The sequence below is a fragment of the Echeneis naucrates genome, chromosome 24, assembly GCF_900963305.1.
Source record: "Echeneis naucrates chromosome 24, fEcheNa1.1, whole genome shotgun sequence".
NCBI lineage: Eukaryota > Metazoa > Chordata > Actinopteri > Carangiformes > Echeneidae > Echeneis > Echeneis naucrates.
Window position 1 is genome coordinate 15639953 of NC_042534.1, and position 16419 is coordinate 15656371.

Genomic DNA, 16419 nt, shown 5'->3' on the forward strand with positions numbered 1-16419 from the left:
GTGCAGGATTTATTGCAGGACGGTTGCACCAATTTTGGTGAGGTGTTTCTAATAAACCTTTAATATGGGGTATCCTTATGCAATTCTGTGATATCTTGAATCCAATAACACATTACAACATCTTAACATTAGAACATCAGAACTGGTCATTAACACGTCTTTTCGTGCCTACGTTGTCTTTTTTCGCTGTCTACGCGTGTTTGGAAAGCGATGTGTTGAACAAATAAAATCCCCGCGTACTGTATTATCACATGCAGTAACCCTGTGTTATCAGTTATTATGAGTAATAACAGTATGTTGTGTATGTTGCGCAGTTGACTTGTCGTTGTCATTAAGATCGAGTGTCACAGGACAGTACGTACATTTGTCAGTGGACCTGCTGAGTGGCCAATAATTTAAAAAAAAGGGAGGGGGGGCTCAACATTCCATTAGACATTCTTCTCGCGGGACTGTCCTCCCCGTAGCATCGCGAAGTTTCCTGTGCTCCGGTGTTTTGGTGGCAGCAGGCAGCCAGCGGTCGCCCGGGGAGACCAGTCCAAGGAAGGTGGAGACTCCTGCCCAACTTCCTGCACAGTGATCTTGTATCAGCACCGAGAGAAGACCGAGGAGACTGGAGGAGCTGCTGCCGCCACTTCTGCTTCTGCTTCTGCTGGTGCTGCTGCTGCTGCCGGGGCAAGGACGAATGGATACACGGCTTAACTGACCTCCCTCCGGGCTGTTGGTCGACTAAAAAGCACTGTGCGGTCGATTGTACGCATCTACCTGGCTAGTCGCTAGCTAGCAGCGAGGCTGCTGGAGAAGAGATTCCCAACGTTTGATAGCGAGGCGTTGCGAAGGAACGGGAATGGGTAAGTTTTCCATGATGTGGCGCTTGTGTTGTGTTTATACTTTGACTCCTGTTTCTTCTTCAACTCAACATGCTAAGCAAGTCGAACCCACTGGAAACATTTAAACCAAGTGTCACTTTCTTAAACTGGACGTCCGGGCTTTCGCCAATAAGGAGTTAAAGTTAGCAAGCCACTTGGCTAGCCGTTTAGCCTAGCCAGCTAGCTGTTTGGTTGACTGGATAATGCCACCTCCATCCCTGGATTTGGCTGCATTTCTAGCTAATGTTAACAGGAGCTACCTCAAAGCTGTTGTCAACACGGCCTCTGCAAATCGGTTTACTGTCCTGAAAACAGCCCAGAACTCTAGGTACATTCCTAGTTTTTCCAAAGATAGGACTGCTCGATGTGTGTTTTTGCTGAAATATTTCCTCTGACAGAAAACTTCAGACATCAAGTTAGCGTCTTCCAACACTATAGGCTAATTAGTTTGTTTAAGGCTTATGGGATGAACATATCAAAATAGTGCGTGCTGAGTCGCGACGTGAAAATTTTCCATCACAGAGATAGACAGGCTGCAAGTTCCCCCACCCAAATGCTCCACTTGCAACCACATAACACTGAACCAACATGAAGCATTGGCCCATTGTAACTTTTATTTCAAGTTCTCTTCAATGCCATGGATTCAGGGTTATTTCCCTGTGAAAGTTTGCACCCAAAGATTTCTGCTATCTTTGATGCTGTCCACATGAATGGATGGTGATAGGTGCTACATGGAGTGGGTGTTGCCTTTGTCATGCTGTCAAAATATAGAGGCAACTCTGATCTTTGTGTGCATCTTACAAACCTTTTGTCAGCCTGCCAAGTATGTCTTGCTAGAGCACAGTCTGTGTGGTTGTGCGCAGTAAGACTTGTTCAAGATCTTTGCTATGTTGTAAAACAGGTTTTAAGCTCAGCCTCGATCAAGCTATAAATGTGTGAGGCTGCAGCCTGTGTGTGCACACTCTTAAGTCAGAGAACTGCTTGAAACAAAAGTGGTCTTCTTGAACTTTGTTAAGCTGGTGCCCTAATGTAGTTTGAAGTATCACAGTGAAACATGTGATGCCAACATAATATTTTTCACTCAGAGCATAACAATAGCTCACAGCAGTATGATGATTATCAGAGAAACTTTACTTTAAAATGTGAACCCAGGAGAAAAAAATTATCTCTATGGTCTAATGAAAATGTCTGACGACTGCAGGCCCGTCCTAGACAGCATTATTAACTAGAATCCATTTATACTTGTCTGGGGTATTTCTTTTTCAGGTGGTTCACTGCTTATTGTATCTCAGTTGTGTTTGAACATGTCCAACCAGTGTGTAGGAACCGTACACATTCTGCATGCTTGCATTCCCGTGAACTAAGCTAAGGCTACTTGAAGCCTAATACTGGTTCATCAACCGGAATCTGGATTTGTGGTGCATGATGTGGTTTCCATCTTTAGGGCTTTTATTTTGATCGAAGGTAATGTAGAGATAAAATCAGGGAAGGAGAGAGCTGGGCTTATTTGTAGCCAAGGACCCTAGTTAGGTTTTAGGGGACATTTTGATTTTTTTTCTTATGTAGCTAGAACACCAGGACCCACTGTTTTTTATGACGTCACAGCGGCTTTCCACTCATTTTGCTAAACAAAGACTGGACATGTGCCAAAACATCTAACTGAAGATTAACTTTGCTGTCCTCAATCAATATTTACCAGAGTGTAGTTTGTGTCCCACGCTAGTTTGAAGTTAACTGATAATGGGCAGTTTACTAAATCTGATTAATCCGGTGCTGAAGTGTTCATTATTTGTAATGATAATAAAAAATATACACTCTTTGTGCATTTACTGAGTAAGGGACTGATGATTATAAGTTCATGGTAACAGGCCTGAACCTGAAAGTGAGATGAAAACAATGCAGCTTTGATCGCTGTCTTCATGTAAAACTGTGTTGCAGGAACTGCCTGAAGATAACAACTTGACAAAACAGTTCTTCTCTGTGTTTTTCAAATAAGCAAAATATCTAAATAGATAAAAAGAAATCTATGTGATTGTATTTAAGATTGTTACCAGCCGTTATGAAAGGGAAGATGATGTTGGGGTTAAGGTTTCAACTTGAGAGTCTGTGTGCTGTGGCAAAATGTGGTTCCTTCAGAAACCTGCTGTAGCAGGGACTAATACAAAGGTGATTCTGAGTAGCTTGGTAGATATTTGTCTCTCTGTAGACAGATTTTAACACCACGGTAACATCATGTGCATCATACAGTTGCCAAACAGCTGTTCCCACCCCTGCCTGTAGAACAGTCATGTAATAATCATAGATTTAACTATGAAGAGTAAGTGCTCAAAGGTCAGGCTGTTGACAGGACAATGTTATCCCATTGCAAGATGCATTCTGGTTTATGAATTTACTGTTAAAGAAGCTATTTGTAAGTTTTGCTGCTGCTACAGAGCTAACATTAGCATTAACAGCTGTTTACTTACCTGTCATATAGAAGCATTGCGTGCTCAGCCAGAAACTTCATTCCTCTACTCATCAAGAGTTGTCTCCAGAACTTGAAAGAAAACTTTCAAATTCTTGTTTTGATCACGTCTTCTTTTTTCAGCTAAACTTAACAAGTTATCTAGGTTTCTCACTAACTCTCACACAAAGTGAAGAAGCAGCGCTGCTAAGAGGGCGTTTTCAAACATTTGTCTTGTAAATGACTGAAGCTCTAGGCAAGGGTTAATGTTAACATTGGTTATGTAGCAATAGAAAACTTTATAATAGCATGTTTGAAAATATCATTATACCTTGCAGTGTTATTATGAGTGCTTTTAAACTCCAGAGGGTATCAAATGAAAGCATATGACGAATCTATTATCAAACTAGTTAACAATTTATTCTCTATTGATTGCTTTGTTGACTCATTAATTTAGTGTGTGACATCATTCATTCACATAAAGGATAGCTTGTTAGTTTACTGAGTGTGGTCACAGCTGTAGCCATTCTGTTTGCTCCTACAACTATTGCTAATGTAATTTGTGAAGCAGGTCAGGTTTGCTCACCTGAAGAATGCATTTCAAAGCAAGTCTGATTGTCTAGTTATCCAGGGAAAGCACCTAGATATGTATAATGTTTGGCAGTGTATACACACAGTCAGCAATTAATTTCAAATTAAGGCACTTTCATTTGGAACAGCAACAGCCCTCGCTCTATTCCATTTTATGTGATTTCTCGTCTGAACACTTGCCCTTCATATCAGCTACCTCTAAGAGCAGTGAGAAGGAATGCTGTTATGGGTTTCCTCCTTTCTGATTGTGCTTCCCTCAGACACACACACACTCTCACGCTGAGTACACTGATCTAGACAGTCCGCCTGGCAGTCAGCTGGCCTGCGTGGCCTTGAGTATTCTCCCCTCTTTTTTTCTCTTCCTTCCTTCCTCTCCCCCCTTGCTCCCTCCCCTGTAACATCCTCCTCCCTGTTGCTGGCTTACATAAGACCCATATTGTGAAGCTCTTTACCTGGAAGTTTTGTGTGAGGGAAGGAAATCAACAAACCTGAAAATTTACTATGCACACAAACAAGAAATGTGATCAAAATTTTCCCTACTTGTTAGACTCGATACACAAGCACAGATTACATGGAGATTTAAAGTGATAATAAGACTCTAAAATGTGTGTAGTGAGACTCATAATAGAGATAAGTATTGTCTTTCTTTCTGTTAAAGATGTGTAAATTAGCATCATCTGTGGCAAGTTGATGCTAACCAGTCAATTATTTAAAATTTGGTTTGAGATAACTTGACTCAAAACAATAATAAACTTAAGTTATCAGATGTCTAATCAGATGGACATGTTCAGTAATTACCAACTTTCTTTTCTTGTCATCTCAGTTTGAGGCTCACATTTTGTATGACAGTCAGCATGAGCACAACCTGTGAGAGTGCTCCCAATGCCTGAGTGCTGATGCCTGGAGCTGAGTTCAATACTATCTGTCATCATAATTTGCTTTCCTTTCATTGCTATCAAAACAACTATCAATTACTTTATTTTGGATGAAAAGCTTATACCATGTTATATATATATATATATATATACATGATACTTGTTTTGTGTGATGTGTTTACTGACTTTGTGACTTCTAAATTAAGAGAGACTAACTTGTATTCTTTTGCCACACTCATATCATGGGATATGGCAACACCCCACAATGACATTGAGAGTTGTCATTATCAGGTGCCCTAAGGGTGTATTTTCAAATATATTCAATTCAAAGTACTATGGACTGACTCTTGAATCTTTTGACTGCCCATCTCTTTCCCTCACTTGCTCTTGTGTGTCAGCTGTAGAAAATATGTCAGGAATCCTCAGCCACCACTCCCTAAGGTCTAGGTGTCATGCCACACTGTTAACCATAAAAATTTCCCAATGTGCGCGTGTGTTACTGTTATTGTGTGGTTCTTTTTTAAGTCATTATCACTCACTTTTCTCTACAAACCCATTTTAGAGATGGTTTTGTTGCTTGTGGTCAGTAAACCTTTGGGCCATGCCAATTAATCAGTCAGGAAGCAGCACGGTGGTGTGGTTTGTCTTCGTCTAAACACATAGTTAATATTTATGTTTGTCATTCAGTCAAACAGTGTTTGGACTGGTGAATGGAAGGTTTTTTTTTTTAGTCACTTTATATCTCAGTCCATATCTTATTCACACAAGTTGGAGGAGCGGCTGCTGACGCCTCTGTAGGGGAGGGGCATTTATTACTCATGCCTGTGTTATTTGTCTTTTCTGTCAAGATGCAACAACTGGACTTGCTGTTTTGTCTTGTGTCATCACGAATCCAACAGAACTTTAACACACATCAAATTTTCAGTTGGCCATCAAAAAGCACAAGTTGTGATACGAGTGATGCCAGTACAGTTTAAGTGCAAAGTATTAGCCCATATCATATAGCCATATAACATGTCTCCCACAGCTGATGTGGGCTGCTTTAACACTCATTATAGTCCACAGGTGGAGACTGCCATATAGTATGCAAGTAATGGTTACACATCTTCAGTAAGGTAGAGCAATCTTATTCAGAGTGCAAATGTCACACAAAAATTGCCAATAGCCAATATATGATGGGAATGCGGTACCTTACCCAATGACACAGAAAGATCCATGAGACATATGCTGTTGGTGGATTTAAACCCTCTCTCTCCCTCTCTATTTAGTTCTATTTACAACCATGAAAAGCAGCCAAGTGACGTGTGCTATCTATTGATTGATCTCCTGCACTCTGTTTGGTCACAGCACAGCTCCTACATGCAACATGTAGTGCTTCACAGACAGCCAGGTGGTCACTGGTGTTGCTAACATCAGTTACTTGGTGTCCTTTACTCTAGATGAAATTGTATAATCAGAAAAAGTTACAACATTACATTACCACATTAGCAGAGGTAAAAGCTAATTAATGGCCCTCATGATCATTAACCTTAGTCCTCAGTGAACTGTCCCCTTCTCTGTGCCCCTTCTAATTTCCATTATGTATATCATCTCTGCCTTGGAAAGTAATCATGCTTTTTCTGCTACTCTTACCTCCTTGCAGCACACCATTTAGTGGGTGCACTTTTGGCCGTGGCTCTAAGCTTTTGACCTATTTCTGCATTGAAGCCAAGACAACGGGAAAATTGGTGCAGCGTTCTCATGCCTGGTGCAGAATTTTGTGATGCTTTTTGTGAAAACATTTTAACTAATGTGTTAACAATAGCTTCTTTAACTTGTGTGTCTTTGTGATACCAGTAACAGGATATAATTATGATACTGCATTTTATTCTGAGTTGACACGCTTAGGCCATGAATGGCTAACAGACCTGTTGACCGACATCTTTACTACTCCATTATCACGGAGCCAGCCAAAGAAAGATGCATGTAGGCCATCTAGCCTCCTGCTTTGGCGCGAAAAACAAGTTATCCTTCTTTCAGTCCCATACTGACTTATAACCAGTGAACACTTTAAGGGCTTTAAAAAAAGATCTGCAACAGACTTATTTTGTTTGGAAAATCTTAATAATAAGCCCGTATGAATATCACAGTTAAGGCACTGTAGCTTTTCCTGGGACAGTGGCCAGGACTGGGTGAACAAAGTCATTATCCAGCCCCAGGGAAAAAAAACCCTGAATGAAGGCCCTAATGTGATTTGAGTGTAAATAGTTGTAGCCCAGGGTTCTGTTGTTTTTGCTCTTTTTCTTTTCACTTTAATTTCTCAAGAAAAACAACTCATAAGTAAGCAAATACAACAGCCAGCCCCCCCCCCCCCCCCCAAATAATTCATTGCCTAACCATGCTATAAGCTCTTTTCCTAGACTCAACTCTCAAACAGCCATTAAACTTGTGGAATCCAGCATTTTACTCTCTTCAAAGCTGTAGGATCAAACGAGCAATAAAGGTTTTGGGACACGAATAAACCAGAACAAGCCCCCCCACACACACAAACCACCTGTATGCTAACTATTTTGGCTGTATTTGCCATATTTAGAAAGGCATTTCCTCTGAGGAACAAACCAAGGGGATTTTGTCCATCGTCCAACTGCTGGTATTTCACAGGCCAACAGCTATCACTCAAAGCACTCACTCATGAGCCACGACCTCAGCTAGTACTTACAAATGACCAGACGTCGGCAAACTCAGCTAGTACTCACAAATGACCAGCAATCATCTATACTTTCTGCCTTTCACCGAACAAAGAGGACATAAAATGTGGTCATCTAATACAAACTGGCGGAAGGGAGTACGGCAGTCACTTGCACTCAGTAAAGCCGCTCACTGCCTTTTTGTGTTATTGTGCTGTACATTCATGCTTCATAAAATTTTATTAGTTCAGGACTTTGATGGACTGGTGCCCATGAATGTATTCACAGCTGAGGAGACATAGACATACACAGGACTGGAAGTTAAATAAAGAGTTTGATGTATGTTCTTAATTTTTTTTTCTCTTACAAAGGTTTTTTGTTCAGATTCCCAAAACTGTATTATTAGTGGGTTGTATCTCTGGCCATATGGCTCAGCTCTCTTCCAATGTAAAAATAATGCCTAGAAAGAAGGTTTAAATAATTTTTCAGAATTTTGTACTTTTATTTAAAAATTTTCAGTGGCACCATGTCTTCTGTGTGATTTTAATTTTGTTTTGTCAAGCCAGTTTTATACAAATACATTTACAACTGAATAAATACATAAAACAAGTTCCTGTTTGACAGTTTTGTGTCAGTTTTCCTTCATCACAATAACAATAAACACATCATTATCTGGCAGTTTAAAGATAAACTTGATGGGAAAAATCATAGTAGAGTGTGCAGAAATGATTTAGGAGACAGTGATTCTGGTTTCCTCAGGCAGGGTGTGTTTTTTGTGGTTACTGAGGGACTGTAATCTGTGTGGTTGCACAAAAGTCATATCCAATCATCTGGAAGATGAGCCCTGCCCCTTATGTTGAATTAGCTCCCAGAGTATGACTCTGCCTATCAGCAGGGCCTTTTGTTGTGCTTACTGAGCAGACCATATCTCTTCCTGTGGTTACATGGACAGATAGCACTAAATTACTGTCTGGGGCCTATGCTAAAATGTTTTTGTAGTTTTTTTTCCCCCATGCCTCTTGCGTCTAGACTGTTGGTTAAGGTGTGTTGCTAAGAAGGGACTATGTCCCTAAACTTGCAGATTTATCTGCGAGTGGTCTACTGGTGGATCAGTGCAAGCGGAGGGTTGAAACACCATTGGAGTCAAAGCAGAACAAAGATGAGTTTTACTCTCCTTGACAGTCCTTTCACAGTCTGAGCCATACTGTCTCTCAGGTCTCCACCAGAGCACGGCTGAGGAGGTTTATCCTCCTGCCAATCTCCATACTTTGTAATGAATGCTTTTGACCAAGCCCAGTGTTGGTTAGGCAACGCAAAACATTTGAAAACATCCTGAGTAATTGACATTTTTTATTATTTTACATCTTCTTTTATTGAAGCGTTTAATCCATTAATCTTTGGTTCTATACGTAGATTGGAACTATGCATTATTTTTGAGTTGTGGGTTGCCTTAGACAGCAGTAATCAAATGTTGGCAGTTAGGTGATTATTTTCATTTGTATTTCATCAGATATCATTTGATGGATTAATAACGCATCAGAAAATGTGAAATACATGAATCAATGATGCCGTCAAATTAGTTATTTTGTTTGTTCAAAGATTCAAGCTAAGACAAATGAGCTACAAAGAGAATAAATTCTGACTATCACATTAGTGAATACATATTTGCAAGATGGTCACTATTGTTTGTGCCATGCTAACTCAGGTAAATATTTACCAATGCTTTACCAAAGTTTTATACTCCTAATTTACTAAATATGAGATGAAATCTTATAAATTAAACCGTGGCTTTCTGTCTGCAAATGATTTATTGCTAGATTTATTTCTTGATGACTGACATCATCATCATCATCAAATAATAAAAGAAAAATTGTGTATCAGGAAGTCCTCTGGTTTCCTCCCACTGTCCAAAGACAAGCACGTTTGGGTTAATTGGTGACTCTAAATTGTCTGTAGGTGTGAGTGTGAGTGGTTGTTTGTCTCTGTCTGTCTGTATGTGTTGGCCCTGCAATGGGCTGTTGACCTGTCCAGGGTGTACACCCCCTCGACCAATGTGAGCTGGGATTGGATATAGCCTCCCCCATGGCCTGGAAATTGATAAGCAGTAGAAGATGAATGAATAAATGTGTCAGGAGGAAAAAATGAGATCTGAACATCTGTAGAAAAGTCTACAGTAAAACAATGGAGCTGGCATCCAGGTTCTCCATTGTCTCCTTCCTTTCATCATCCTCTCAATGGTTTCAACTTTGAGTGTTTCATGTGGAGGAGAAAGCTGGTTTGAAATCAACAGTCAGGACCAATTTCTCATCAGAGGGTTGGCTCAGGCTGCTGTGGTGTCTGGGCCAAGGCTGATGAAGTCAGAGACAGACGCAGCAGCGTCAGAAACAGCCAAGCCAAACAGCCAAGAGCCAAGTTTTCAAGCAGTTAACTTTGACTTTCCTGACCAATGTGTTGAATGACTTAAAATGTATTTCTGCTTCTTTGAATCATGAAAAAAATAATCATTCATTCATTCATTCATTAATAATCCTGAAAAATCATGATTATGACTTAAACTTCCAGAAATAATTGAACTGGTGCTCACTCATTTGCAGCTGTAGCAATTAAGTAAGAGTGAGTGTGTGTGTGTGTGTGTGTGTGTGTGTGTGTGTGTGTGTGTGTGTGTGTGTGTGTGTGTGTGTGTGTGTGTGTGTGTGTGTGTGTGTGTGTGTGTGTGTGTGTGTGTGTGTGTGTGTGTGTGTGTGTGTGTGTGTGTGTGTGTGCGTGCGTGCGCGTATTTATAGAGGCTGCTCAACCTGCTGTACTAGAAGCAGTCACTCTGCCTGTCAGTCCTGCTCAGCTCTCGGTTTCCATCACCTGTTGTTGTTGCTCCCTTTGTTATCAGAATTGTGTTTTTATTATTCATGCATTCCCCCCATTCCCCAGTCTGTGCATGTTTATTAGTATATTAGTGTACTTCATTTGACAGACAGGGTGGGTCAGTGGTAGGTAGAGTGTCTGAATATAAAAGTAGTTCCGCACTTTATATTTTCTGTCCATGTAAAAAATATTTGATCTTATAGGATATATTAAAGAAACCGTTCCTGGTTTCATGCTTAATAAATACTATTTAAATTTGAATTATTACTCCAATAGTCCATTAGGTCCATTAGTTGGATTAATCAAACTTATATTGGGTTCTAAGTCAGCACGGCAGCATAGTGGTTCGCGCTGTAGCCCCACAATAATAAGGTTGTGGGTTTAGTTCCCAGCCTGGGGCCTTTCTGTACGGCGTTAGCATGTTCCCGGTGCCTGTGTGGGTTTCCTTCCGGCTACTCTGGTTTCCTCCCACGGTCCAAAGACATCATGTTTGGGTTAACTGGTGACTCTAAGTTGTCTATAGGTCTGAGTGCGAGTGTGAGTGGTTGCTTGTCTCTGTGTGTTGGCCCTGCGATGGACTGGCAACCTGTCCAGGGTGACCCCGCCCTAACCAAGTGTGAGCTGGGATTGTCTCCAGCAATGCACACAACCTGGAAATGGACAAACAGTTGAAGATGGATGAGTGAATGAATATTAGGTTCTATTCAGCATGAACCAACCGGTCTTTTACACACATGCATAGCAAGCAATGTAGGCTTGTTTTCACACCAAAGTTGCTGGGTACCAGAGAGTTTTGTTCACACCAGTAAACCCTCTAAAAATGAGGATTGATTCTTTCATTGACAGCTATGTTTGCATTCTTTTCAGAGAGCACATTTAGAGGTGGAGGAGGTGTGGAGAACAGAAGTGTCATCATATGCAGTTAGAGAACACACATACACACTCAAACACACAGACACTGCCTTTAGCTGTCCAAAAATGGACAAAATAGATAAACTCTAACATCGGTGAATGTCAGAGTCTCCATCTAAAGATGCTTGGATGCTCCACTAAGTTACTGCAGTGCACACAGCTCAGTGGAGTATGTGCTCGAAAGTTGGTGTGATCAGACTTTCATAATGGCTTTCAGTGACCAACCTCTTTGCACTTTGCAGCAATGGGGGCTCATGCCCCAAATATCACCACACCAGCAGAGACATCAGAGCAGCCATCTTCATCTTGCCTACCCTTGTTACATTTTTGTAAATGTAAATCAACTTTCAAACATCGATATCGGTCTCAAAAATCCAGCATGTACGATGTGGTATGTTTTGTTGTAAGAACGAAGAAAGAAAGCAAATGTTTTGCGATTGAGACATTTAAAATTATGCAATAATATTGCCTTTTCAGTAAGTTGGCTGATTCAAATAATAAAGTAGATAAAAGCAGCTCCAGCCAGTCTTTAAACTGTGTTGTTTGTTCAGCTATGGTGGCTGTTGTGGGTCATTTCAAATGTAGTTACTCTTAAGGTTTTCTTTTTATCATTGTGTTTTTATCGCTGGAGAGAGATGGGTTAGGGTTAGGGTTAGCTAACCTAACCTAACCCTAACCCCTAACCCCTAACCCTAACCTTCTGAAATGAAAATCATTCTATATATAATGTCAAATTGATCTTTTGTTAAATGCAGTTTTTGTTTTCCTTATCACCCCCTTACCTCTGTGTCGCTTTCTTTTCTCAAACTTCCTCGTCTCTCTGGTCCCATGGCCTTCCTCTCTCTGCCTCTTTAATTTTCACTCTTCTTCACATTCTCTCTGTTTCCTTTTTTGAACCATTCTCCCCCTGATTTCTTTTCTTTCTCTTTGTGTTTCCTCCTTCAACCCTGTCTTGAGCAGAAGTTGTGGTGGAGTACGAGTATGAAGCTGTCCATGAAGACGAACTAACCCTGCGACTGGGTGACATCATCAAAAATGTGCGTTACATAGAAGAGGAAGGCTGGATGGAGGGAGACCTCAACGGGAAACGGGGGCTCTTCCCTGACAACTTTGTGAAGGTGAGAAGGCCATGGTTTAGTGTCATCTGTCAGTCTATAAATGTGGACATAGTTCTCACTTTTAAATGAAGCCAATGCTGATGAACTTTAAACCTGAATTCTATCTGATGACCATCAGGCAGTGACTCCATTGGTTGTTAAAAGAAGTCAGATTGTCTTGAAGTCCATGTGAAAATTGTCCAATTTCTTTTTTTAAATTGATGGGATCATTTAGAGTTAAATGAACCAGGTCAGGTTCACCTCCACCTTTTCTCCACTAACGTTTTTTCAGATTTTTGAATCCAGGCTGGCAAACGCAAAATTGCGAACTCTAACAGTGATGGACGTTGGTGATGCCAAGTAGATCATATTAGGCATGAAGTTCTAATAGAGTGATAAGCTGACCTGAGCAGTTGCACCAATGAAATTGGGCTTATTTAATTGTGAGTAGTATCAATCCATAGCAGTCTGCAAAGCGTAGACACATGTTTCACTCATGGACTTCTTCACGCACTGACATCTGAGGTTGGTCAGAGCATATATGATCCCTTGTTGACCTGCAAGAGCAGATGTAGTTTGTGGATGACTCAGTTTCACTATCGCCTTCCCTTGCCATTTGGTTTTCCGTGACTGTTTTGGTAGAAGGCAAGGGAATTCCTCTGTGGTCTCTAGGGTTCATGTGTTGACGAAAAGGGTGTCACTGGTGCTGAGATGTGCCATGACAGTGCAGTATGAAGAGTCAGATGCTTTATTGCAGCATCACGACATCACGAGGAGAACAAATTAGCCCTTAATCTGCTCTGTATTTTCCCATGGGCCTGGAAACTACTGGTAGCATGGGTTAATGCAGTTTGATGCCGATCTGGATGATTAGATTTTAGACATCATTTTACTACCATCAATACAATTAGATTAATTAGTGGCGTAGTGTTTAGCGCTGTCACCCCACAATAAGAAGGTCACGGGTTCGGTTCCCAGCCTGGATCCTGCAGAGTTTGCATGTTCTCCCTGCGTCCGTGTTGGTTTCCTCCGGGTACTCCAGTTTCCTCCCATTGTCCAAAGACATGCGTGTATAGGTTAACTGGAGACTCTAAATTGACAGTAGGTGTGAATGCGAGCGTAAGTGGTTGTCTCTGTTTGTCCTTGTGTGTTGGCCCTGCGATGGACTGGCGACCTGTCCAGGGTATACCCCGCCCCTTGCCTGATGTGAGCTGGGATTGTCTCCAGCAGTCCCGCGACCCAGATATGGATAAAGCAAATGAAGATGAGTGAGTGAGTGCCTGCATTGAGAAAATTATTTCAATTTTGCATAGTTCACTTAGAGACTTTCATAATTATTATTTGTCAGAAACCCAGGTGTCCTATTTTAAGTTAATGCTGGCAAGATTTTTGCAAGTGGAGGATGTTGTGACAATGTGCTAATTGAATATGAAGCCTCAGTGACCTGTTAGTTACAGTGGCAGAGCCCACTTTTGACACACAGCAGGTTTATGTGTACCTTGAAACACAGGCACACAAATGTGTTTGAGGGAGTGAAAGGGAGTGAGGCAGAGGTACAAGGAGGGGAACTGTCTGATCACACAGCCAGAATTACATTGTAGAATCCACTTTGTGAGGTTGCTGCCTGATGTTCTTGACAAAAATACACAATTAAGGATTTCATGAAAGTTAATGAGGTCTACGTAGTGAGATTTCCATTTGTGTAGATTTAATTCAAACAAATGAGTGAAATTGAATAATCTATTGTAAATGCTCTAATAGGGGTAAAGTCAGTATTATTAGTTTACCTCTTATTCATTGAAAGATTGCATTAAATCACATTTGGCTTAGTTTGCAGCTATTTTGTACAGGCAAATAAGTGAGTTGAGTCATAGTGCTCTATTATGTCTTGGGCCACTTGAGGCTCCTCTCTGCTCTGCGGTGAAATCGTCTTTCCCTTTGCAGGATATTTGCACAGCTAATTCAGTATGAAATGAGTCACTCCTGCACATTTGGATTCTCTTCTCTCATTTTTACTTTTTACCCATACCATAATCCTGTGTAGTTAGATGGGTAAACTGTTAAACACTCTGGCCCAGTCACTGGGATTGGATAGTTAATACTCTGAGGAGTCTGCTAGCTATTGAACTTTGCTCCCAACAAAGTCACAGTCAGCTGAGACAGTGCATTTCTTCTTCCTTCTCCCCGTAATTGTTGTAGCTGAGCTATCAGGGGAGATGAAACATGGCTGAGATGGTAAGGAATTTATCTGTTTGTCATGGTTAGTTAAGATTAACTGTCATAAATGTGTCCTGTCCATGAAAATGCCTGTAATAAGTGGAAGTTTGCTGCTAGGATTAATGTGCCTATCTCCATGTTTGATTCCACTGCATGAGTCATTCACTGTATGTGGGTGTTGGGGAGAGTGTGTTGTCTTGTCTTAGGGTTGAGAACACAAGAGTTGTGCTGACTCTAATTTGCAGAGGTACCAAAATATTAATGTAAGGCACCTTGAAAAATTATATATAGTGTCAAACAAGAGGTACATGTTTCAAAAGTCAGTCTTCAGCCCAAATTTCATCTTAAACACACCCAACAACCAAATCTTCTGTCCATCTTCTCTTTCACTCCCTCCCTCTCCTCTATTGTCCTTATTTCCGTTGTCTCTTTTGTTGTCCATATGTCCTACCGTTGTGATGCTTCTAGCTTATATCTAAACAAATGGACCTGCTGTTGTGTTGATGGGTGACATGGCAAGATAGGCATGACTTGGCCTGTGGTATTGAAGAGGGGTCAAAACAAGTGCAAAACAGTTGCACATGAAGAAGTGTAATAAAAACAAATATAAATACAATATTTACACAGCAAGGAAGAAGAGGAATAGAATAGAAGACTGACCAATTGAAACTGGAGAGAACTATAAAGATAAATCAATGAATGAAGTAAATGGAAGAGAAATAATCTATGGTGGAGCTATTACAGTTTTACTATGATTATTACATTAGATTATTATATTTTACAATATCTGTGAGTTCAGCAGGCTGATAATATTAACTGATATCGGTTCTTTTACTAGTCTGCCTCTCCCCCATAAGTACTGACCTTCAGTATCCAGTTTTTTGTTTTTTTCCTATTTAACATTGGCTTTGGTAGTTATGAAGTGTCCTCTCCTTTCCTAGATTGATGCCCCTTATTCTCTTGTTGGCGCGCTGTAGCACACTGTTGAGTAAAGAACAGTGCTTTCAAGAAGTGATCAATGTTGTATCAGCAACACTTTAGCACTTCAAACTTAAGATTGTCAAACGACAAAACTGTCTGAAAAACTGTTGTTAGCCGAGCATCCTGGCAGAGGAGATGACATCTATATTAAATGCACTCAGTGTAAGTAAAATTTGATTAGCAGCCTTGATGTGTGACAACAGTAATTTCGAAACAATTTGTAGTTGCGTGTGCACCAGCACTCAGCAGAGACCTCTTCACCCTCTGCAGCAGAATGGTCAGTGAACTGCGCGCAGACAGTTGAGAATGGGGACGTTACCCTGTTTAATACTTACTTTTTCTGAATCTGCATCTAAAGCTATAATGATTCGTTCTCACTCTCTCTCTCTCTCTCACACACACACAAACAAACACAGGCAAGCTAGACTTTCTCTCAAATTGCAGTCAGTGTATGAGAACCAGGAAGTGGATAGTGAATTGTCAAAAGACACACTCTCTCACTCTTAATTGCTCCAGTTGCAAATGAGTGAGCACCAGTTCAATTACTTCTGGATGTTTCAATAATAATTATGTTTTTTAGCAGACTGACTTGGAGATTCAAAGCAGAATCTGCAACACATTTTTACTCCACTCCATTGTGAACAGTTGTTACAAATATGGAGGCAGAGTTTTCTGAAGCTGGAGAAGCTTCTAAGCTTTGAGGAGACCTTTCATCTGCAGAAGGGCTGCTCCACCCTCTTGACCTAGTCCTCCTTGTTCCTTGCTGGGCTTCCTGTGACAGACTCGCTTTCATGGCTTACATTTCCAAGTAGCTAAAGACAGACACACATGGAGTCAAAAGTCAAAAGAAAGGTTTTGCCATAACTTCATTGTGTTTTGTGAACAGGACTGAGTATTGTTCAAAAGTCTTCA

At 40.8% G+C, this 16419-nt stretch overlaps 1 protein-coding gene across 2 annotated transcripts in view; it reads left to right on the top strand.

Annotated features, from left to right (window-relative positions):
- Nucleotides 1–504: 504 nt before the first annotated feature.
- The window catches only part of cd2ap (CD2-associated protein), a 43695-nt gene continuing 27780 nt past the window's right edge, over nt 505–16419 (top strand). The window contains exons 1-2 of one of the 2 annotated variants that reach the window (XM_029496458.1): nt 505–848; nt 12173–12330. In XM_029496458.1, coding sequence (XP_029352318.1) covers nt 845–848; nt 12173–12330 — 162 coding nt within the window. In that variant the 5' untranslated portion in view covers nt 505–844. The remainder of the gene's footprint in view (nt 849–12172; nt 12331–16419) is intronic. The other variant, XM_029496459.1, reaches the window with a different exon arrangement.